Raw genomic sequence first — 23,432 nt, 5'->3', positions numbered from 1 at the left:
TTGGGCACATTATGCTAAGTGAGGTCACAAGCAAGTGCTGTGCTGGCAGCAGCTCTGCCCTGGCAGGAAATCAATAGATCCCTGCAGCTACAACCCATGTCTCCAGAGCAGGGGGGAGCATGGCCCAGCATGGCCCATGGGAGCCAGCATGAGGCTATGTCCAGCTCAGGGCTTGCCTCAAGCTTGCAAGGCAGGGAGATCCTGCAGATGTTTGACAGAGGGGGGAAGGAATTGACTTGAGTGAAATAGAAAGAGGTTTTCAAAGGAAGCCCCTTCTCACAGCTCTGTGCTCAGAGAAGGCCCAGCCTGCAGGGCTGCTGGGGACAGAGTAGGATGCTCTGCTCCTGGAAGCCCTGCAAGACCATTTGCTGGCCAGAGGGACAGTGACAGATTAGTCCCAGCTGTGTGGTCCATCTCTGCTGTATGCTCACACCACAGGACAGCTTCCCCTTCTCACCCAGGCCAGGCTGCACTTCCACATCACCCCACTACTGCTCAGCCCTGAGAATCTCACACACCACCCCCATGGACCAGGGTGGCCAAGGAGAAAGCAGCCTTAGGCTACCGCCTCTGCAGGAGGCTCTCACCCTAGGAAAGGATCACTGGAAGTTAGATCTGAGGAGCAAGGAACTAAGAATCTAGGACACCCAGAGCAGGAGCTGAAACTAGGTCAGCCCAGCCTTGCTGTGTTCATGCATGTGCAGTTAACAGGAGCCCTGGGAGCACGAAGATTAGCAAGGCTGCGTACTAACTGCGGAACACCAGGCAGGGGCGCGATCCCCTGCCAAGGAAGGGGGGCTGTCAATGCAGGGAGAGGTGGTGGTGGGGAAGGCAGCAGCCCTGCTCTGACAAGGATGCCACTTCCTCTCCTCACCTGCCCCATGATAAGCCCAAAAGGAACAGGGCTGGGGAGTCAGGCTGCTCTGACCAGGGGCAGGGGGTGTCATGCCAGGTGCTCTCAGACTGTTACTATGAATGCACCCCTAGCAGGCAGGAGAGAACCCAAGGAATGAACTCCACCCCATCAGAGGCTGGGCTGTTAGTGAGCCCCAAGCTTGGCTCTCCGATCAGGCAAGAGGCAGAGCAATACAGGGTGTCAAAACTTTAATAAATATACCACACCCCAGTAGCACTGGGGAGCCCAGCCCACTTGCGTTCCAGACAGGAACAGTAACACAACCGGGCTCAGTTAAAATACAGGGGACGCTAAGCAAGGGGGCCTCCAAACACAGAGCGAATCACAGCTCATGGCTACAGTGCGTCCCCAGAGCATCCGTCGCCATCCACCAGCTTCAGCCCGAGGTAGCGCAGCAGGTTCTGGCACTCCCGGGAGCCAGCAGTCACCACAGCAGGGATGGAGGAGAGCATCTGGGAAAGGAGGAAGCTTTAGAGGAGCTGCAGCCAAGCTGGAGGTGGAGGAGCAGGACTCCAGCAGCCAGGAATGGGACAGGCAGACCATGCCGAGTGAGATCTCCATCAGTAGCCCTTCAAGCCGAACACCAAGGGCCAGGCAGCTGTGTGAAGGGTTCTGGCCTGCCAGCTGGGGCAGCACATAGGCCTTGGCAGGCCCCAGAACCTTCCTGACTACGGAAGGCAGGACACGGAGCAACTGTGGTCATTTCAGTGGCCGCACACAAGCCACTTACTGCCCTCAGCATGGGGCAGCAGGTGGGGAGCCCCTCAGGGACAGTAGCAGAATAGGATAGAGGGGCCCCTCCCTGGGCTGCAATCCCATGCTCCTGGGCCCACAGCCCTTCCACGGCAGTCACATCATTGTTCTAGCAGCCACAGCATGGGTCCTCTGCCAGAACAGGCCCTTCTGAAGGCAGCCTCACCTGTAATGCTTTCAGGTGGGGCCCATCCCCAAGACACAGCTGTTCTCCCCATGGCTTTGTGCCTGGCAGTGTGGAAACAGGTGGTGTGATGTGGGGAGGAGGGAGCCCTGGCTGGCTGTCAGTTAGCCACGCCAAGAGCTTTATCAACCATATCATGCAGCTGTAGGGAGAGCCCCTACCCACAGGGCCTCACCTCTTTGATCTTCTCCTGCATTTCCTCACGGCTCCTTAGCACCATCTGGGCATGATGGAGTTTCCCCTCCAAGATTCTCCTCTGCAAAGGAGAACACACAGCTGTGCAGAAGGGTGGGAGCACAGCAAACCCCCAAGCCTGCATTTTAACAGCTTAGCAGCTGGGTGGGAGACCGAGCAGCCATGAAAGAGGCTCCACAGCAGTCAATCCCCTGAGGGGACAACGCAGCCAGGGCCCCTGCAAACAGGCAAGCACCCCCCACCCCATCGCAGATGAGCCACCCTAGGCCCTGCCCTTACTTGGTCCTGGTAGTCACGCTGTGTCTCCAGAAGTAGCTCCCTCAGCTTGTTCACCTGCAAGACAAGCCAAGTATTGGTGCAGGGGCATGATGCAGCTGGATGCCCACAGCCAAGGCTAGAGCCTGACTCAGGGATGGGGAGAGAACAGACCCCACCAGCCCTCGAAGAGCTAGCTCCCTCCTTGTGCCAGCTACTCCCAGCCTGGGCACGTACTGCCTCTCCTCTGCCATTGGCCAGCCCATGCCCAGCACTCCCCCTCCCGCCGCCAGGCTGGGAGCGCCCACTACTGAACCCCCAGCAGGGCTGTGGGGCCTCACCCTGTTCCCTCTCCAGAGCACGAACAGAGAGGAGCCACAATGGAGCAAGAAGGGGCACATGGGTGGGGGCAAACAAATGCCAGCCTTGGGGCATCTGTCTCTTGGCACTCAGCCCCATGTTATGCAGCTGCCCTAGGCCAAGAGCAACCCTGTCCCAGGCGCCAAGCCCCTCCCATCCTGCACCAGAATCTGCCCCTGCCCAAGCACTGTGGGCTTCACCTCCTGCCACAGCCAGACTTTCTCCTGGACAGCGTCAGCATCCAGTGGTGTTGTGTCGGGCTCCCGGCCCCTCACCTCCTCCCACAGCACCTCAGCCTCTGTCTCCACACGCTGGAGCAGGTGCTTCAGGTGAGAGACCTCGGCCTTCAGATTCTAAGGAGAGAAAATCCAGTGAGATGCTGGGGAGTGGGGCCAAGGACTCCACCCCAGCCTCTAGGGGCCCACAGGGCTGCTGCTCAGTACGGGACAGCAGTGGGCAGCAGGGCCATTCCAGGATCTAACCAGACATGCCCCCAGCCTGCAGAGATGGGTACCGTGACTTCTCCACTCCGGTCAATGAGCTGCAGCATCTTCTCCTCCTGTTGCCGCACAATGTCCTGCAGCTCCTTCTCGGTCTGAGGAGAGAGGATGGCAGCATTTAGGACAGTCTCCCTGAGTGGCACCTCCCTTGCAGCAGTCTTGGCCATGCTGCTCTCCCAGGAAAGGAGCAGGCAAAGAGGGGGCCTGGGCCCAGGCCCAGTACTGAGGGGAGGCAGCATGTGGGTTTTTGTCTGTTGCAGTCACTGACAAAGCTGCTAGCAGACACTCAGCATGACATGGGCAGTGAGGAAAGGTCAGAGGCAGGCAAAGGGCTGGGCACAAGCCCCCAGTTCACCAGCAGCTTCAGCCAAGTGAGTCCCAACACCATTCCCCTGCCCCCAGTTTGCACGCAGAGCCAGGGTTATTGTGCCCCATCTCCACAGCTAGCGAGAGGTCAAAGTCACACCCAGATCCCAGCCTGCCCCAATGCAGACATTACAGTTGGTCCTGCACAGCCAGACCAGGGTAGTTCTTAGGCTGGAGCAGTCCTGTGCCAGGAACACTCGGGACCCAGCCAATAACAGGCCCTCAGCCTGGGACGCTGGGGAGCCACACAAGTGCCGCGTTAGATGAGACTAGCAAGTGGCTGCAGGGTATGGAAAAAAACAGTCACCCAGATTCTCCCATGTCCTAGAATCTGAGCCTGCCTGGTCCACGTCCCAGATCAGCTCTGCCCTGGAGTTCACACCTAACCCAGTTCTGGTGCCTGCTCACCTGAAACCTGACTCCCAGGGTCTTGTTTAGCTTGGCAAGGTTTGCATCCCGGGCGTCGATCTCTGCCTGGAGCCTGGATTCCAGGCTCTCCAGCTGGTGCTGATGGTCACAGCTATGAGAGGAAGAGCCAAACTGAGTCTCTTCAGAGGGCACGAAGCAGATCGAATGTGGGCTGCATAGCTGGGCTCTCAGGGTGACCCTGCCTCCCCAGGGAGCCAAGTGCTACTCTCAGGCCCCAGCGCTCTGGCTCACACTGCCCAGCAGCCACTGGGCTCAGCTCAGGCTGAGCTGCTCCAACCTGCCCCCTCCAAGTGCCTGGCCTCAGGACTGTACATGAGGGGAGAGTAAGCTCTGCCTGGCATCCAAGGCCATGGCAAGGGGACCCTCCAGTCCTGCTGAGGCGTGCCAGCTGGCTGGGCAAGGACTCTGTATGGAATTGCCAGCCTAGGTAATGTTCGGCCTGGAGGCTGGCAGGGTTAGCCCCTGGGGGTCGCAGTCCTAGAGGCGTTGCCCAGCTGCACAGAGAAGGCAGTGGCCAATGGCAGAGGGGGAAGGACAGGTCAGCAAGTAGCAGTAGTACTGCCCAGAGCCCGCTGGGCAGCCCCATCACTTCTCCTTTGACTCGAGGGCCAGATGCTGAACTCACATTTTAGCCTGCAGCTCCTGGACCTCATGATGTGCCGCCTTCTGGCTCTGGAAGCTCACAGTGATGAGATGAGAGACAGCAGCTCTCAGCTCCAAGACAGTCTCCTGGAGGCTCTCCTCAATCACTGGGGGCAGAGCAGACACCAGCCATTCGCACGGCAGGCAAGGGCTCACAGTGCACGGGGCTAGCCCACAATGCCGGTGTAACCCCCCATGGAGATTACAGAGATTCCTGGAGCTCTGTCTGCTGGCAGCTCAGGAAGGAGGAGCCAAGGCAAACTCAGTCTGCCTTGCAACCATTAGGGAGTGAGATGCCCTCCCAGGGAGTTCAGGAGAGGGGAGAAGCCATTTTTGAGGAGAGGCTAGAGCGAGCCAGGGCAAGGGCAGGGGTGGCTGTGTGGGGAGCTGGAGAGTCCCAGGCCTCCAAGCAGGGTTCCCTCTGAGAACTGGCCTTTAGGGTTTTCCTTCCCCACGGATGATTCCCAATTGTTATGTTTGCAGAGAAATTTCCCCAGCCAGGCTGGGTTCACCTCCAGCTCCCCTGGTGAGACCAGCCCCCACCCACATGGTCAGCGTTGCTAGTCCAGGGCTGCTGCCTGCTGGGTGTGTGACTGGAGGCTGGGCTAGGAGGCTACAGTTTGGATGTTAGGGTAGTTGTATAACCTACACCTTGAGCCCTGCACCCCTTTATAATGAGGGGAGATCCTGGGACCGATGCAGCCTGATTCCTGCTTGAGGATCCCTGACAGCAGCCAGCAGCCACGCTGCAGTAACTGAGGAGTCCAGTGTCACCTTCCAACCTGAAGGTCATTCATGGAGTTCGTGAGTGCACCAGCTTTTAGTTAGTCAGTCAGGGAATTTGTTTTGGGCACCCCGTACTCCCTGAACTGTGTCCTCAAGCCAGGGAGTGAGAGTTTGGGGATTTTATAACCTGCTGTTTATTACACCCGTGGAGGGATTCACCACCTCCTCCCACTTGTCAGTCCTTTGGGCTGTACTCAACCCAGTCAGCCACACTGCTAAACAACTGCAGAGAATTTTATAGGTCATCAAGGGCCCCAGCAAAGTACGCGTACCAACAGGACACTAACTGTACACTTGTTACATCAAGTCATGGGTATTTTCAGTGTGGGCACCGGTGACCCTAAAAATAGTGTTTCACCCTGTTATGTTGTATATGTTGCCTGTTTAATATAATTATTGTGTTGAATATATTTTTATGTGTTGAGTAATTTCTTGGAAGTCTCCAACTATCTGGCAGGTAAATGGGATTACTCTGTAGTTAGAATTTTCCGCCCAAGCTGCCCTGGTGACCCTGCCAGGAAGGAGCGAGGTGGGTGGAGGCACTGCCAAATAATTTCATAGCAAAATAAGAAAAGATTCACCCTGCTGAGTGGGTGGCGGGCTCCAAAAGAACCCAGACCTGTCCATCAAAACCTGTAAGCAGATTGCCATTAGAGGCAGTAATCAGGTGGAGAGGGGCACTACACCAGGGTTAACAGAGAACCCCTCACAAGCAGAAAGGAAACAAACCCACGTGTTATACCATGCTCGGGTTCCAATTACCCAGCAAGCTCTGGGCAGCACCAGGCCAGGAACAGACACCAGATGCTATGCCTGGCTATGCAGGTGGGCTAACGCTGCCTGCTGTTCCAAGGCCCCCAGCCTAGGCCCCTGCCCCTTCGCCTTATGGTGCTGAGCAGTCACAAGAGGGAACTGGTTGCTGAGTGAAACCTCGATGAAGGCAACAGGCCTGGCTCCCTGGGAAAACCTAGTGCACTGGGCGTTTGCACCGGCCCTGCTCCAGGGCCCCTCCAGTGCCCTTCACACTGGGGCCCAGCAAGGCTGGTTGCTGGCAAGGGAGGATAGGGCAGACACCAGGCCCTGTTACCTGCTGGCATCGGAGGAGTAGCAGGTTCAACCTTGGTGAATGCAGTCGAGCCTCCAGCAGCTTCTTCATCAATGCCTGTAACAAAGCAGGTCAGAGGGGCCTGGTGCTGGGTTATCAACACAGGTTACCCCTTTCTATGACCCTGACCCACTGCTAGGCCATGGTGCCTGCACGGATCCAGGAACTTCCCTTTTCCTCTGGGAAGTCCCTGGGGCTTGAGCCTTGAGAGAGGGGACTGGTGCTGAGGCCCCATTCACAGCACCTCCTCACCACACACCATGCGAGAAGTCCTGGGACCAGGCCATCCCAAGGCAGCGTGGGTGATCCTGGCAGCCCTGGGGGGAGGGGGGGACGACATGGAGACAAGACGGGACACGGACGGCAGCAGCCTTGAGCTGAAACATCCCGTCTGCAGGCAGTGTGGGAAGGAGGCCTAACCCCAGACAGGAAGCCCTGGGCATCAAGGGGCCTGGTTACCTCACTGGAGCAATCTGGGTCTGGGGTCAGAGGCAGCCCACGGCTGCAGTGTTCTGGACCTCAAGCAGAGCTGGTTTTCTGTGGCAGGTTCATCAGAATTCATCCACCACCCTGGCCGAGGCCTAATGCAGCCCGACCCGTCGTGGGAAGGGAGAGCAGAGCCGCAGGATTCGGCAGTTGGGCGGCGCACACTGGGAGCTCGATGGCTCCTTTCTAGACATGGGAGCAGCCTCCACCGCTGGCTGGGAAGCTGTAAGCACCTCCGCCTTGCTTCAGTTTCACCATGTTACTTCTGAGCAAGCAGCAGAGCCAAGCATTATGGGAAGGTGCACCCCACTCACTCCAATGGCTACATCTCCAATACCGAGAGGAGGGTCACTGCATGACAGGCCTGCACGGTGCAGAGGGAGACCCCCCCCACACTACAGGGGTGGTGGGAGGCTTGGCCCTGGGTTTGGCAAGTGTACAGAGCACTTCACGCCCCTCCTTGTCTGTGAAGCACTAACCCAGCCCCCGCCACACAGGCAGGGTTTCTGGAGCAGCAGACAAGAACCAGAGCCAATAGGCAATTTCTGGCAGCCACATCCTACCTTTTCCTGCCATAGCTTTCAAGACGCTGCCCACGAAGGAGCTGGGCACACTGCGAGGGGTACACACTCTGCTCCTCGATGCAGCATCAGCAGCCTTCAATGACAAGAGAAAGTCAGAGTGGCTGTACCACACAGATGCCAAGGCAGCATTACAGACATTGCTCTGCTTCCCCAGGGCAGATGGGCTGGAGAAATCCATGCTGCTCTGATCAACAGCTAGAGGGCAGCTCCCTGGACTCCTTGGGGCCTGGGCTCCTACCTCTCCTGGCAGGGCAGCTTGGAGAACGTCTGTGAGGTCCAGCAGCCTCTCCTTGGTCTGAGTGAGCTCCAGGGAGGACTTCAGGAGTTTGTCCCTAACAAGCTGCAGGCCCAGGGTCTCTGCCTTGCTGCAGTCAAGCTCCTCACGGAGGGTGTCCTGCTCCTTCCTGGGGAGAACAGGGGGAGTCAGCTCGCTCAGCGCTCACCCAGGCCCCATCCTCTCAGGGTGGGGAGGGGAGAGACGGAAGGCATGTCAGGGCAGCCTCGTGGCCTGGCTGTGATTGAGTTCCTGGGTTCAGCGGCCAGAGCACAGGGGGACACTTGGAGGTGCCATCTGAATAAGCAGAGGATGAGATCAGCTGTGCCCAGCCAGAGTGCCCATTGGTTTCCCACAGAGACTGTTACCCGCAGGGATGTACGAGGGTGCACTGAGGGGCTCGTTCACTGGCGCCTTTTGCCTCCGAGCTGTGGGTGAGGTTGGGAGGGGACCCTGCACACCAGGAGCTGACCAGAGACATGCCAAGCTCCTTCCCCCTGGGGCAGGCTTTCCGTTCATTGGGCACGACGCACACAAAGGGCTAGGGGGGTGCAGAGCGGAGCGGCTGGCTCACTGGAGGTGCTGGTACGCATCCTTCAGGTCCTCGTACTGCATGCTGCGCTCCCGCAGGACTGCAAGGGTGGCTCTCAGCTCATTTTCTGTCTCTGTCAGCTGCTCCCGGGACACACGGTTCTCCTGGTCAATGAACTGGGGCGGAGGGAAGAGACATGCCTGTGAACATTTACTAGTGAGGAGCGGGAGCTGGTACAGCGTACCAGGAGCTCAATTCCCACTCTACCTTCCTGCAGGCGCCCAAGCTGAGACTACTCTCCCACCCCATTCTCACTGAGGGGCTGGTGACGCCTCCCCCAAGTATCAGGGAATCTTTCATCTAACAGGCCTCAGAGTCCAGCAACAGCTCTGTAGTCTTCCCCCCTTCTCAAAGTGCTTGGAAAATCAGAGCCTCACCCCCACACCTCACTCCTCATCTGCCAGCAGACTCTGCTGGGCAGTATGGGATGGGACGACTCGCCCTGCAGTCCTTCATTGCACTGGGGTGTGCAAAGGCCAGAGCTGCGGCAGCCAGTCCAACTCCCCAGGAGGATTGGAACAGTCAGGCACTCAAGTGCATAGAAAGGCCCACCGAAGTCTCACGCCCAGGGGTAACTGCACAGAGATGGCTGGGGAAGAGCTGATCACAGGGATCAAAAGTGAGCACAAGGTCAGCAACAGGCAACTGCTCCCCATAGCATTTATAAACTTGTTCAGCCCTTGCAGCTTGTGAAATACCAGACCTTCCAATGCCCATCTTGCTCTCCACACTCAGCCAGTTCTTACAGGACTTCAGCCATGGCTTTCTCAAGAACTGCTGGAGCGGGACGTCTGCCTTTTGTTCTTGGAAGTCACCTTAGGAGTCCAGCCTCCACAGGCTACAACAGCATCACTCTCTAACTGATGCCCTTGGAGTATCAGATGCCAGAAGGTTAAGGAGTGAAAGAAAGAGCAGGATGGACTATCGCAGCCCTTCAGAGTAGTGAGGAGGGCTAGGATCCAAGGCAGAGAGAGTTCCTTTGAGAGATTAAGCTGCCAAGTGGACACTGGCCCCTTGGCTGACAGGAGGTTTTATGGCATGGGTCTGGCATCACATATGGCAAGTCCAGGGACAGGAGGATTTGCACCTGCACAGTTAAGATGCCCAGCATTTTCTGTGTCCCTCTGTGCTGCTCTGGGGCCTAGGAGGGGTTTTGGAAAGGACATTTGAGCGGTCAGTGGGGCCTGGCAGCTCCAGCTCCAGGCCTACGTGCAGAGAGGAGGCGACGTTAACTCATCCTGGTCTAGGGTTTAATATCATGGCCTGTGCAGGCTGCCACAGGGGCCATTAGCACAGTGAGTGTCCTGTGCCCCTAACAAAAGGGTTAGCCCGCCCCACCCAGCCTCTACCTCGCGACTCTCTGTCATCTCACGCAGCTCCTGATGCACCCTGTCATACTGCTGCCGGAGAAGCTCCTGTTCCCTGGTCAGCCTGAGACAGGAAGGAACAAAGCAATTAGTGTGCAGCTTGGCTGCCAGCTGCAGGCTCTGGGCCCAGGAGGGGCAGCTGACAGGATCTGCCCCAGAGATCCACTCAGAACAGAAGTGAATTTAGGGGGAAAGGAAGCAGGAGAACCAGGATTGTCCAAGAGCCCCCCTTAGGGCATCACAGTTTATTCAGTCACTGGACTGCGCAGTGCTCTGCTTCTGTGGCCCCGCCTGCACCCCCAGCGTCAGCAACCGGAGGCTGGAGACTCACCGCACTGTCTCCTCCGACAGGTCTGCATGCTTCTCTCGCAGCTCATCCCGCTCACTCTGCAGGCTGGCCAGGTCTCTCAACAGTGTGCTGAGATCTAGGGCACGGTGCACAGCACAGAGGTTAGCTGCACAGTTGGTATTACTGAATATGCAAAGCTGAGAAGGCAGAGGAGCCCCTGCCTGCCCATCCCCCAGAGCAGGTCTTAAGCAGCAGCCCAGATGGTGGAGTGGGGAGAGGGCACATCAGTCTTATCCAGCTATTGGTGCTGCCAGCAAGTGCCCTCCAAGAAATCTACAGGGCACTGACATGACAACGGAACAGGTAGCTACTGCTACAGGCAGTGCCCTCTAGCCAATGTTAGAGGCTCCGGATGCTCAGCTCAGTCCTTGGCATAGCAAGACATGGTTTGGGCTTTGTGCCCGAGCATGTGACCAGCAGACAGCTAGGTGCGGCTGTGCGAGCGTCTCCCAGTCTCTCATCCCAGGAAGGGCCAGCTGCGTGGGCCTTTGCACAGCCATACAAGACAGCGAGAGACCCAGCCTCACATGCAGACATACCTGCTCCCAGCCGGGAGTTTGCCACAGTCAGCCGATCCACTTGGGCTACAGAATCCTGCAGCTCTGCAGTCACTTCCTCCAGCCTCCCAGAAACCATCTCCAGCTCCCTGGAAGCCTGCAACAGGCAACAGCACCTGGCTCACTGCTCAATCCTGCCCCTTGGGGGTTTCTCTGGCCCAACCCAATGGGAACCAAGAGCTGGACACTGCTGGCATCCACGTCCCAAATGGGACAAGTGCTCAGGGGTTTCTAATGCCCTCCCAAAGATACAGGAGGGGGCAGGGAAGCAGTTCTGCACCAGACAGCAATGCTGGAAAAGGGGCTGTGTTCTGATCCCTGGATGGCAAACGCCCACCGTGCCCCACTCATGTGCCTCTTGGCATCCTCGGGTCTGCGCTGCAAGGCACCCGCCTGCCGGAGACTCCAGCAGCACCCCCCAGCACTGCAGAGCTAGCAGCAAGTGGGGCTGAAGTCAGCCCTGGCATGCAGAGCCACAACCACCAGGCCCAGACTAGCCAGTCCTGCCAGCTGCTCTCACTTCTACCCCACTAGTGGGGCCGGTCACACACTGAGCCCAGCACCACCACCGCCCAGCCCTGCCCTCTGAACAGCACCCCTCAGGGGTCAGCCTGTTACCGTGTCTTTAGCCTCGAGGGCCTCAGCTGCTCGGCTCCGCATCTCATCCCGCTCCGCCAGGCAGCTCTTCAGTTTGGCAGCCACTTTGTCCAGCAAGCTCCGGTTCCGGGATAGCAGGGTCCTCATCTGCTCTTGCTACAAGAGGAGGAGAGTGCCCCTGAGGACAGCCTCCAGAGGCACCGCTCACCCAGCCCATGCATTGGACACTAAGGCCACCACGCTGGGCCACCTCCCTGGGGGACCCACCCCACCCCGAGCCTTGGCAACGCATGGCGTGACCTGCTCCACAGGGACAAGTCTCACAAATTAGAGCCATCTGACATCCCAGCCACTGAGTGCTCCAACGAACCCAGGCTTGGCCCTCTCCAGGGACTCTCAGAGCACGGCTGTCGGAAGAATCAAAGGCACATTCCGAGGGCCGACGTACACGTGCTAGTGCTCAGAGGCTCAGCCACAGAGCCTGACAATCTCACCTGTTGGTTTAGGGCTCCTCGGTCTTCCTGCAGATTCCGCAGGGAAGTATTTGCGGTGTCCAGTAACGACTGAGACTCCACAGTCCAGGATCTCTGCAAGACAAGAAGGGTGCTAGCATTGCCGATGCGGGTGCTGGGACGTGGGAAGTGAGTCCAAGACCTTCTGGAGAGCAGAGGGTGTAGTCAGTCGCCCCCAGTGGAAGTGCAGAGGAACTGGTCTTAGGCAGCCTCATGCTTTGAGACCAGGTCAAAGCATTGGCAGGGGAACTCCCAGCATCACTAATGGCAGAGACGGGAACGCTGCCCCAAGCTGCAGCATATCAGAGTGAATCACAAGTTCAGCAGACCCCAGGCTGAGCCTGTGCAGTGGGCAGAACACGAGGTTTCCAGCAAGCTGGCTAGGCCCACAGGCTAAGAGGGTGAAGAGCAGGGCCAGACACCCATGCAGAGCCCACTACCCTTCCTTACCTGGTGCTCACAAGCCTCCTCAATAAGGGTGCAGAGCTCCCGCTGGGACTCCAATCCCTGCTCCAGGGCTCTGATCCGAGTGCTGGCATGGACACGGAAGGCCTCCAGAACCAGATCACTCTGGGGAGGGGGAGACACGTGCATGTGGGGATTTTAACAGTGACCCATCAGCCTAGTGCCACCATTGGCAAGTGCCCCAGGGAGCCCTGACAGCCCCACTGCCAAGGGATGGCACAGCCCCAGCACATATTAGCAGCAGGACCCACACATGGCAGATTCAGCTATTGATGTCACAGAGAAAGCACCAGTGCTACACTCAAGCTGCCGGGCAGGGCTCTCCCTCATGCCCCTCTGCCGAAGCACTGGGGAGGCCTCAGCTGTGTCCTTAACCCCACCCCCTTGTATATGCTGGCCCAGGGCACAGCTCCCTGCCGACAGGTCCCCCAGCACTCTCTTCAAATGCTAGTGGGACTGGTTGAGGGGAGCTGTCCAGGGCTCCTGCAGAGACAGGCAACCCCACCTATCCACTGGCGTGGCTGCCGCTGAGCTGCGACGCACCCTCCCTCTGGAGACACCAGTGGCACCCCCAGCACTGCAGAGCTAGCAGCAAGTGGGGCTGAAGTCAGCCCTGGCATGCAGAGCCACAGCCACCAGGCCCAGGCTAACCAGTCCTGCCAGCTGCTCTCACTTCTACCCCACTAGTGGGGCCGGTCACACACTGAGCCCAGCACCACCACCGCCCAGCCCTGCCCTCTGAACAGCACCCCTCAGGGGTCAGCCTGTTACCGTGTCTTTAGCCTCGAGGGCCTCAGCTGCTCGGCTCCGCATCTCATCCCGCTCCGCCAGGCAGCTCTTCAGTTTGGCAGCCACTTTGTCCAGCAAGCTCCGGTTCCGGGAGAGCAGGGCCCTCATCTGCTCTTGCTACAAGAGGAGGAGGAGGAGGAGGAGAGTGCCCCTGAGGACAGCCTCCAGAGGCACCGCTCACCCAGCCCATGCATTGGGCACCAAGGCCACCATGCTGGGCCACCTCCCTGGGGGACCCACCCCACCCCGAGCCTTGGCAACGCATGGAGTGACCTGCTCCACAGAGACAAGTCTCACGAATTAGAGCCATCTGACATCCCAGCCGCTGAGTGCTCCAACGAACCCAGGGCCCGGCCCTCTCCAGCGACTCTCAGAGCACGGCTGTCGGAAGAATCAAAGGCACATTCCGAGGGCCAACGTACACATGCTAGCACTCAGAGGCTCAGCCACAGAGCCTGACAATCTCACCTGTTGGTTCAGGGCTCCTCGGTCTGCCTGCAGATTCCGCAAAGAAGTATTTGCGGTGTCCAGTAACGACTGAGACTCCACAGTCCAGGATCTCTGCAAGACAAGAGGAACATTCACACCACAGATGTGGCTTTGGGAACCCTATCAAAAGGCCACCGCTGGGACGTGGGCACCAGCCAAGGGTCCAGGACCCACTGGCGATCTGGTGGTATAACCAAATTGCCACCAGTGGTAGCAGAGGAACATGTGTAAGTGACGACCCTTGTTAGGCAGCCTCCTGCCTTCAGAGACAGGCCAAAGTATCTGAATGTGCAGATGAGCATGTAGACAAGCCATCTGTCCCTATAGCAGCCATTTGCAGAGGACCCACTGTACGTGGAATCGATACCTAAGCGGGCCCCCCGCTCTGTTACAACACCTGGGATGGGGAGCAGAACATCCCACCTGTGATCTGGCCTTGCCTCCCTTTAGTGGGTGACTCGTTGGGGAGCGCAAGGAGGAGGAGTCAGGAGTCTATTGTGCTTAGCCCCTGAGAGATGGTCCTGCACATTTAACCAGCTCCAGCTGTTCTCATTGGAAGCCGCACTCTGACAGCCAGCCCCAGAAGCACCCATCCCCTTGAAGGCACTCTACCCTCCTGTACACAAACCCCTCCAGGACCTACCATTGCCTCCCTGGCCTGTTCCAGCTCCTCTTTTAGAGCTTGCTCGCCCTCCCGGGTCCGCTGCAGGGCCTTGAGTCTCTCTCTGGTTGCCATGTACAAGTCATGATAAAGCTGCTCCTCCTGGAAGATATTCCATCCCCAAGCCATCACTCACAGGGCTAGAATTCTCTCATGGGGTAGGGTGGGCGGGCTTGAGCCAACCCTGCTCATGCCTGGGGGCTCAGCAGAGCCAGACAGGCGGAACACCTCATCTTCTTCCCCCAGGGACACGTTAACCAGGCTCAGCCTGAGAAGAGGCGCCTGGGGCAGCATCTCTGCCCAGCAGGGCTAGATTTAAGCAGTTGCCATGACATTTGCATCACCATTAGTTCTAACAGCTCCAAGCGTCCCCCAGGTGCTGCCCCTCCCCAGACCCCCCTGCCCTGCATGCCCAGGGATGCAGCCACTCCCCCACCCACTAGCTGCAGACATGCTCGTTTGCAGCTTCCTCCCTTGATGAACCGGTGGTCAGCGGTGCAGTCAGGCGAGTGTAACCAGGAGGCAAGGAACAGCAAGGACTCCTGCAGCTCTCCAACTTGGCGAGAGCCAGCCCAGCCATGCGCATGATTTGATTAGCCAGTGCTGTAGCAGCAGGCGACCATGGGACCAGGTTTCATCAGCTCTGAACTCAACAATCCCCATTCAGCCCACATCACTTCTGCTCCACTTACACCCAGAGGGACCTTATTTACTTTGAGTGGCCTGTTGAACTGGAACATTGGAGTCCATGCGTTAGCTGCAGTGCAGGAGTCTGGCAACACTGGCCAGGGGATGCTCGAGACCTTGAGAGCTCAGCAGTGCCCTGCTGCATACCTAGCAGAGGTTCTGGACACACGCCGCGGTACCACAGAGCCACTAGCTAGCTAGGATTTGTACGGCTCCTATCTCTGCCCTGTCTGAGCACCTCAAAGACTTTGGCATGTCTCTCCTGGAAGGCAGGCAGGGCTATTGTCCCCATGGCACAGACAGAAATCAGAGGCATGGCGAGCGTAAGGGACTTGCCCACGGTCACACAGGAAGTCCAGCAGAAAGGGAACAGAACCTGGGTCTCCAGAGTTCTAGGCTCTTTGCCTGGCACTGCATATGGGGGGCTGCCAAGCAGTCACGGGCTCCACTATCTAGTGCAATTAACTGGTAGGCAACAGGGGAAGTTTCTGATCTACTCAGTCAGAGGGGAGGCGGACACAACTCATGGCCACACCTGCCACCCTCTGCTTGGGAGCATCCCACTGCAACCCCAGATGCACATGGTCTCATCTCTACAGTGGGCCCCTCTTACTGCTTTGGGGTGGGTGACATCAGTCTGCGTGAGCACGTCTCTCTGGTCTGCCGGCCCCCGATGAGAAACTGGCCACTGGCTCTGCTGCCAATCCCGCAGCTGGCACGAGAGAGCTTCAATGATGATAAGCGTGCTCTCCAGCCGCCCCTCCAGCTCCGCCCGGGACAGGGTAGTCAGGTGCTCTCGGGAACAGCTGGTAGGAGGAGAAGATATTTGTAAGGGGCTTCAGGAGCACAGACCCCCTGTGAACCACAGAAATGGCTCCCAGCTTAGGACCGCAGACTAACCCCAAGGACCTGGCGATGTAAGGATAAGGCCTTTTCCTGTTGCCATGTTAGGAGAGAAGCAGCCATTAGCTAAGAAGCAGGAAGTCACAGCCTCACATTCCATCTAAGATTACATTCAAACAATGTAATATCAGGCTGCTAAGAAGGCTCCTGTCCTAATAGCACCCACCGTTATCAGCTAAAGAAACAGATCTTACTATGGTTAAAGAAAACTTAGTTTGACAGCAGCCTGTCTGGCAAGAAATCATTTAACAGGTGTGGTTGAGAAATCCTCATTTCTTTATTGTTTTATCTTTATGGCCCCCTCTTCTGTTTGTCTGTATGATCTGTTACACAATTCATTCATTTACACCTAGCAAATTAAGGTGGTGGGGTATGATTAGGTTAGAGAATTGTGTTACACTATGTTAGGATTGGTTAGGGAAACGATTGGTTACGGTATAGCTAAGCAGGACTCAAGTTTCACTGTAGAAACTGGGAGTCCAAGACGACCAGCAGAGAAAGACCAGAAAAAAAAGGAAAGAAAGACCTGGAAGAAGAACTCACCTCTAAGACTCAGCCTAAGATCAAAGCTGCTAAGAATCCTCTGCACAACTGCGACATGCAGCAACCAGAATCCAGACGAGACCGACCTTGCCTGGTCAACAGGGAAAGTCCACCTGCCTGATCAGGACTGGTGAGCCTAGCACTGTATGCTTAGCATGCGTATTCGCCTTGGTAATTGTTACTAACTAGAGAATAAGAGTATTACTGTGTAAGGCTCTTTCACTGGTAAAATCCTGCAAACCCACAAAGAGTACACCCTGAGCCCTAGGAATTGGGTAAAGGTGCGTGCCTCTGGAGTGAGAGAGGAACAGAGAATTTTGTGCGGGTAACAGGGAAACTTACTGCCAGAGCAGAGACTCCGTTTCTGCAGCACTGTCCTTTGCGCAGGCAGGCCATTCCGCAGAGGTGTTCATGCTCTTCTCCAGCAGCACTCGGGGAGTCATCCAGGTCCCCGCAGAGCAGGCAGAGACTGGGGTGACACTTGTGCCTGCATCTTGCTGCAGAGCTGGCAGTGGCAGGCTTTGCCTCAAGGACTCCATCATAGCAGAGCTGCCCATGTTCTTCTCCAGCCACACCAGTGGGGTCATCCAGGAGATGGTACCGGCCACGTTGCACCCAACCTCACGAGAGGGCACTGGGGTTGTGAGAGCTGCTGCTCTTCCCTGCAGGGAAGGCTTCTGAGCAGAACTTGAAGCCACATCCTTCCAGACAGAAGCCTGAAGGGAGCCCTCTTCAGTTACCAGCAAGCTGGGCTGATCACCAGCAAAAGGGAGGGGGCAACTTCCCAACTGTGCTCCCCCTGGGATAGGCAGGGCACTACTGTGTCCTTCCATTTCCTTCAGGGTGGCCAGGCTGCTGGGGGGCTGCAGAGAATCAGCCTCAGGAATCACAGCCCAGATGCCATTCTCCTCAGCTGGAGGAGAGCTTCCAAGTACCTGTGTCACGGACACCTGCTCAGAGTCACACCCCTCTGCAGAGCCCATTAGGAACAGGTCCGGCCTCTCAGGACAGCACAGAGAAGGGACTAATGAGACCATTGCTACAGCAGCATGGCTCTGCTTCTCCTGAACCCCTAGCTCAGCAGCAGCCTCTTGGATGGCCCTGGTGTCCAAAGCGTCAATGTCCAGGCAGGGTGTGTTCTCTGCCATTGTCATATGAGTGTGAGCCTCATCCCTCCTCACTGTTACTTTAGAAGCCTGAGATGTCTCAGGTGTACATGGCCGATCTGCCTCATCCTTCTCCACCTCTCTCTCCAACTGGGAAGAGTCTGCAGCGTTTGCTCTCCTCCGCCCCAAATTGTCCTGCAGGGCCCCAACCTTCCCCAGCACAAGCTCCTCCCCAGGCTCAGCCCCAGGAAGAGAGCCCGCAGATATGGCACTTTCCCCCTGGCCCATTTGCTGGGGGCTACCAACCACCTCAGAAGCCTTCAGCATGGAGCTATTTGGAGCCAGGCGCAGCTGTTGCTCTTTTGTATTGGGCCAAGCTTTGTTTTCCTCCACAGTTTTGGGGCTGAACATTGTGCTTGGCAGGGAGTCTGTCCAGATTTTTATAGCTGGTGGCATTTCTGAGCCAGGCAACGTGCTTCTGCAATCCTGCATGGAGGAGAAAAATAACGAGGTCAAAAACTGCAGAACCTCTGCCCACTGCTGTTCCACCCTCCAACACATGCGGACGCCTAACCTGCATGTCGGGCTTTGACTAGCTTGACCCCAGAAGGCCCCTTTCCCAGCATATAGGGAACACGCTTGTGTTCAGCACAGAAGGGAGGGTACCCTAGAGAACTGTGGGGCTCTCGTATGTGGAGGAATCCCCTTGCGTTCTTCCATGGCAAGACACCAACCCCCTCCCAACTGCAGTCAGGCTAACCCTGCTGTTTCTCCCTCTCCCACACTCAAGAGGCCAGCTCCAGTCAGCAGGAGTCATGGAGTCAGACCCATGGCTCAGACAGGTTCAAGGAAACAGCCTGGTTCAAACTAGCCAGCCTGACTCAGGAGAAGATTCCCTTCGCACCGACGGGCCTACAGTGTCAATGCAAGGGGTGTTGTCCCCTTACTAACATTCAGTGGGGTGTTTTGGTTGGCTAGCTCCCAGCACCAAAAGGGGAAGGGTCGATGGGAAATCAGGAGCCTGAGACTGACAGTCCCCAGGAACATTGGGGAGAGGCCAATGCTCCAGGTGAGCCTGAGTGACAGGGCAGGCAGGCTAATAAGGGAGTCAGGAGGCCAGCTGGAATTGCCTGGGTCAGACAGAATGGGACTGAGCTAGGGAACAAAGCTGTGCCAGCCAGAGGGGCCAGAAAAGCAGCCCAGGAAGCAGAGTCACAGAAGCAGCCCACAGAGCAGATGTGTCCTGGGGGGAGAGCTGCAGCCACAGAGCCAGAGACACAGCCCAGGGAGAGCAGATCCTGGGCTGGGAGCAGAGCTGCAGCCAGAGAGGCAGGTGTGGTGAGCAACTGGGACCAGCCAAGGGAGGATTCTGGGCAAAGGGCCCAGCGCAGAAACACATCCCCAGCCATAGGTGCTGACGTTTGGTTTTGCCGGTGGGTGCCCTCCAGAGGCCCCACCCCCACCACTCACTCTCTCTGCTCCCTCCTCTAAGCATCTCTGCCAGTTTTGGCAGCAGGCTATTCACAATAGAGAAAAAAGGTGAGTGAGGTCATCTCTTTTATTGGACCAGCTTCTGTTGGTGAGAGAGACACAAGCTTTGGAGCCTTCAATGAACTCTTCTTCAGGAAGAAGAACTCCGTGAAAGCTCCAAAGCTTGTCTCTCTCTCACCAACAAAAGCTGCTCCAATAAAAGAGATGACCTCACTCACCTTTTGTCCCTCTAATATCCTAGGAGCAACACAGCTTACAAGAATGCAGGATTCACCTGACAGCACAGAGTGGCCATCATACCAGGACACTATTTTCAGGATTCATCTTAGCATAATGTCATCATCACACCAAGGAAGTAGCACTACCTGCACAATGATAGATATACAGCGTGACAGACCCAGGCCAATGGGATACAGGAGTCTGGTAGAGGGCAAATATACTGGTCACTGGGTGAGTAGTTTTCTGTTCCCTGACTGACCAGAGCAGGGGCTGCACTAGAGTAATCCGGAACCTGCTAGAACCAATTAAGGCAGCCAGGCTGATTAGAACACCTGCAGCCAATCAAGGCAGGCTAATCAGGGCACCTGGGTTTAAAAAGGAGCTCACTCCAGTCAGGGAGGGGGGAGCCAGAGGAGAGGAAGTGTGTGTGAGGAACTGAGAACAAGAGGCATAAAGAGCTGAGAGTGAGAGGGTGTGCTACTGGAGAACTAAGGAGTACAAGGTCCTGTGGTGAGGATAAAGAAGGTGTTTGGAGGAGGCCATGGGGAAGTAGCCCAGGGAGTTGTAGCTGTCATGCAGCTGTTACAGGAGGCACGATAGACAGCTGCAATCCGCAGGGCCCTGGGCTGGAACCCGGAGTAGAGGGCAGGCCTGGGTTCCCCCCAAACCTCCCAACTCCTGATCAGACACAGGAGGAGTTGATCCAGACTGTGGGGAAGATCACTGAGGTGAGCAAATCTGCCAAATAAGCACAGGACCCACCAAGGTAGAGGAGGAACTTTGTCACAACAGCCACACCGGCATGCCAAAAATTCACAGTACAAGCCCACTGGGATCCACACAGCAGGATAGTAGTGTCAGTTTAGTGGGGAGACAGGGGACTGAGTCCAAGGGTTCAGCTAAACACAAGGACACCTGCAAATAGCTGCACTAACAGCAGGAGCTACACTGGCCTAAGAGGAGGAGTCACATGTCAGGGCACTAATTCCCAATCCCAGTGTAAGGCGACAGGGGATCCAGGTCTTTAGTACCAGAATTTGTACTCCAGGAGAGTGGGATGGAATGATACAAGTTACAGGGGGAAAAGCCCTCTCTGATCATCCTGGCTCAGTCCATCTCCCTGCCAATGCAGGGCTGATCCTTACTGCATGTTTTGTCCAGTTTCTTTTTATAAGTCCCAAGCCTTGGAGTTTCTAGCTGTGACACTCTATAGCAGGGGTTCTCAAACTGGGGGTCAGGACCCTCAGGGGGTCATAAGGTTATTACATGGGGGGTCATGAGGGTCAACCTCCACCGCAAACACTGCTTTGCCTCCAGCATTTATAATGGTGTTAAATATAAACAAGAGTGGTTTTAATGTTGGGGTGGGGGGGTTTGCACTCAGACACTTGCTACATGAAAGGGGTCACCAGTAAAAAAGTTTGAGAGCCACTGCTCTATACCTCGGGGGAGTGCTGTGCTGTGCTCTGTAAGCCCCGTATTTGTCATTTGTACATATTCTTTATAGTTCATATAAAGCATGCCGTGTAACGTATCATGGGAAAGGTTCTGATTTGCTGAAACCCACTGTTCTGTCAAAATATGTATATTATTAAAGTGTATGAAATTATGAGATTGTGCTGTATGGTGTTAATGGAAATCTGGGCTACTTCCAGTTTTGCAGCATAAGGCAACTCCCGAGAAACAGTGGGCATTCACCCACAAAAGCTTATGCTCCAATAAAGTGCCACAGGACTGTTGCTTTTTACAGAAACAAGGAGGCACTTGATCAAATGGCTGGGTGGATGTTACACAATCATCACCAGCCATTGTGCAGCAAGTGAATGACCATCACCACAGAATTACTCAACCCTGGGACTCAGCAATACCCCCCTGCCTCCAAGGCCACGGCTATACTGGCGCTTTACAGCGCTGCAACTTTCGCACTCAGGGGTGTAAAAAAACACCCCCCTGAGCGCTGCAAGATACAGCGCAGTAAAGCCTCAGTGTAAACAGTGCTGCAGCGCTGGGAGCGCGGCTCCCAGCGCTGCAAGCTACACCCGTCAAGGACATGGAGTACGTGCAGCGCTGGGAGAGCTCTCTCCCAGCGCTGGCGCTGCGACCACACTCGAAACTTTAAAGTGCAAGTGTAGCCATACCCCAACATGATGCTTGGACTTGTTTTCCAGAGCACATGGACTAAACAGGAGATAAATTCCAGCCCAGGTTGTACTCCAGGGGTCACACACTAGCCCTTCCCTTGGGAGACAATTCCATCCACATCCCAAGGCAGAGATTGCACTGCTTGGAAAGTTTCCCCTGACAGCTTGAGTTCCCCCACCACGCGCCATTTCCCTTCCACCCCCCACCCTGGTACGAGGCAGTCACCCAGATGCCAGGGAGGAGGACCAAGCACACTACCTGGACATGGTGCCACTGTCTCCAAGAAGCAGACATCTCTGCATGGGCAGGCGGTGGGGACGGGACACTGCACTCTACAGCGGTGCAAGAGACATCTCCTCCATGCCTGTCCAGCTGCCCAGTGGGGTTGGTATTCTCAGTCTCTCTTTACTGTGGGGGTCCGGGGGATGTTTTTGGGGACGCCTCTGACTAAGCCTCCTGCCACATGCAGACAGCTGGGTTGCAGCCGGTGCCCACTCCATGCAGACAGCCACCCCTCCAGCAGCCAGGTGCCAGCTCTCAGCACAGCCACCTGGGGCTGAGAAAAGGTTCAATCTTGTTTCCTGCCCCACCCCTGTCACCCTCACCCAAGACCTTCTTTGAAATACACTTACCTACTGCTGCTGCCTTTAGTTGGCTGAGAGGTTGAAACGAGGCTGGGAGCTGCAGAGCCACAGAAAGCAGGTAGGAGGAGGGGGGCAGCACCCGTGGGGGTGAGGTCACTCAGGCCCTGCCCCAGGAGGGGAGTCCCCCTTGCTGAGTGGCTGATGGCCAAAAAACAGCTAAACAGCACTGCTGGGAAGAGCTGTTTTGGCCACCAGACAGGAACTCAGAGCCAGAAACAGCTGATCAGCAGAGGCTCCCAGCACTGCAGAAAACTGCTGAGCAGCTGCTCTGAACAGTTGACTGGTGGCAGTGGGTGCAGAGCACCCACTAATTTTTCCCCGTGGGTGCTCCAGTCCCGGAGCACCACAGAGTTGGAGCCTGTGCCCCCAGCCAAGGGTCCCTGCTGGCCAGACTGGGAGGGGATCTTAACCCAACCTGGGGCTGATGCTGGGAAGAAGGGTCCCACCACCCAAAGCCTGGAGGTGTGTGGCCACCACCAGAGCAAGTGTCCAGCCCGCAGCGTCCCTGCAGCACGGCCAGGGCCTGAGGCGGCGGCCTGGGACCTACAGGGAGCAGCCTGTGAAGTGCCCCGCTGTCCAGAGACAGTTTGTGAGGGGCCCTGCCCAGAGCCAGGGGCTGTGCTTCCGTGTGGATTGAACAGCTTGTATCTGTTTGTAGGACACGAGGTGCCCAGCGCAGAGCGCCCCCCGGAGCGGGGCCCCGCCCTGTCGGGTTCCAGCGGGGGGGGGAGGGACGGGGCCCCCGGCTGAAGGGAGCGGGGGCCCCGCCCTGTCGGGTTCCAGCGGGGACGGGGCCCCCGGCTGAAGGGAGCGGGAGCCCCGCCCTGTCGGGTTCCAGCGGCGGGGGGGACGGGGCCCCCGGCTGAAGGGAGCGGGAGCCCCGCCCTGTCGGGTTCCAGCAGGGGGGGGGGACGGGGCCCCCGGCTGAAGGGAGCGGGAGCCCCGCCCTGTCGGGTTCCAGCAGAGGGGGGGGCGGGACGGGGCCCCCGGCTGAAGGGAGCGGGAGCCCCACCCTGTCGGGTTCCAGCAGAGGGGGCGGGAGCGGGGGGCCCGTGTCACGGGGGGAAGCTCCCCCAGAGCGGCCCCCACCTGCAGCCGCAGCCTGGCGAACAGCGGCGTGAGACACGAGGGCTTCGCCGACTCCAGCCCGCTGCCAGGACACCTCTGCGTCGGGGGCGCCGCCGGCTGCTGCAGCGACAGGTCCTGGAGCGGGGCCCGGCCCGGGGCCTTCCGGGGCTGGACACAAGAAACCCCGGCGTGAGCTCCGGGCGGCGGCGCCGCGGGGGGACCCAGGCGCCCCGCCCCGCCCGCGGCCGCGCTCTCCGCCGGGGGCCCGGCGGTCTCCATGGCGACCCGACCTGCTCCGCTACCACGCGCCGCCAGCCGCCGCACCCGCCATTTGAACAGAGCGCGCGAGTGCCATTGGCTGCCGCCGCCAGTGCGTCGTTGCGTAAGGGGCGGGCGACGCCGTGTCCCACCCCCCG

General features: G+C 57.5%; 1 protein-coding gene across 1 annotated transcript; it reads right to left on the bottom strand.

Annotated features, from left to right (window-relative positions):
- Nucleotides 1–1,087: 1,087 nt before the first annotated feature.
- SPAG5 (sperm associated antigen 5) lies at nucleotides 1,088–23,295 on the bottom strand. The gene is made up of 23 exons (XM_050929697.1): nucleotides 23,038–23,295; nucleotides 16,689–17,938; nucleotides 15,514–15,706; nucleotides 14,196–14,315; nucleotides 13,532–13,624; nucleotides 13,046–13,180; nucleotides 12,260–12,379; nucleotides 11,792–11,884; nucleotides 11,319–11,453; nucleotides 10,683–10,797; nucleotides 10,126–10,219; nucleotides 9,777–9,858; nucleotides 8,410–8,543; nucleotides 7,800–7,965; nucleotides 7,541–7,634; nucleotides 6,474–6,548; nucleotides 4,584–4,707; nucleotides 3,938–4,049; nucleotides 3,178–3,258; nucleotides 2,864–3,016; nucleotides 2,328–2,381; nucleotides 2,029–2,109; nucleotides 1,088–1,368 (listed from the first exon to the last, which is right to left on the bottom strand). The coding sequence occupies exons 1-23, from the start codon at nucleotides 23,293–23,295 to the stop codon at nucleotides 1,252–1,254; spliced, it is 3,879 nt and encodes a 1,292-aa protein (XP_050785654.1). The 3' UTR covers nucleotides 1,088–1,251.
- Between the last annotated feature and the right edge of the window lie 137 nt (nucleotides 23,296–23,432).

The sequence above is a fragment of the Gopherus flavomarginatus genome, chromosome 19, assembly GCF_025201925.1.
Source record: "Gopherus flavomarginatus isolate rGopFla2 chromosome 19, rGopFla2.mat.asm, whole genome shotgun sequence".
Taxonomy (NCBI): domain Eukaryota; kingdom Metazoa; phylum Chordata; order Testudines; family Testudinidae; genus Gopherus; species Gopherus flavomarginatus.
This window is presented reverse-complemented; position numbering and strand designations above follow the sequence as displayed.

What these genes read in the sequence shown, in the direction of transcription:
- SPAG5 (XM_050929697.1), bottom strand. Translation starts at nt 23,295, where the DNA reads ATGGAGACCGCCGGGCCCCCGGCGGAGAGCGCGGCCGCGGGCGGGGCG. An exon ending in CCCTCGAGGCTAAAGACACG is followed by an intron (nt 12,380 to 13,045) that starts GTAACAGGCTGA and finishes CCCCCTCCCCAG; the next exon opens with AGTGATCTGGTTCTGGAGGC. An exon ending in AAGCTGCCCTGCCAGGAGAG is followed by an intron (nt 7,635 to 7,799) that starts GTAGGAGCCCAG and finishes TTGTCATTGAAG; the next exon opens with GCTGCTGATGCTGCATCGAG.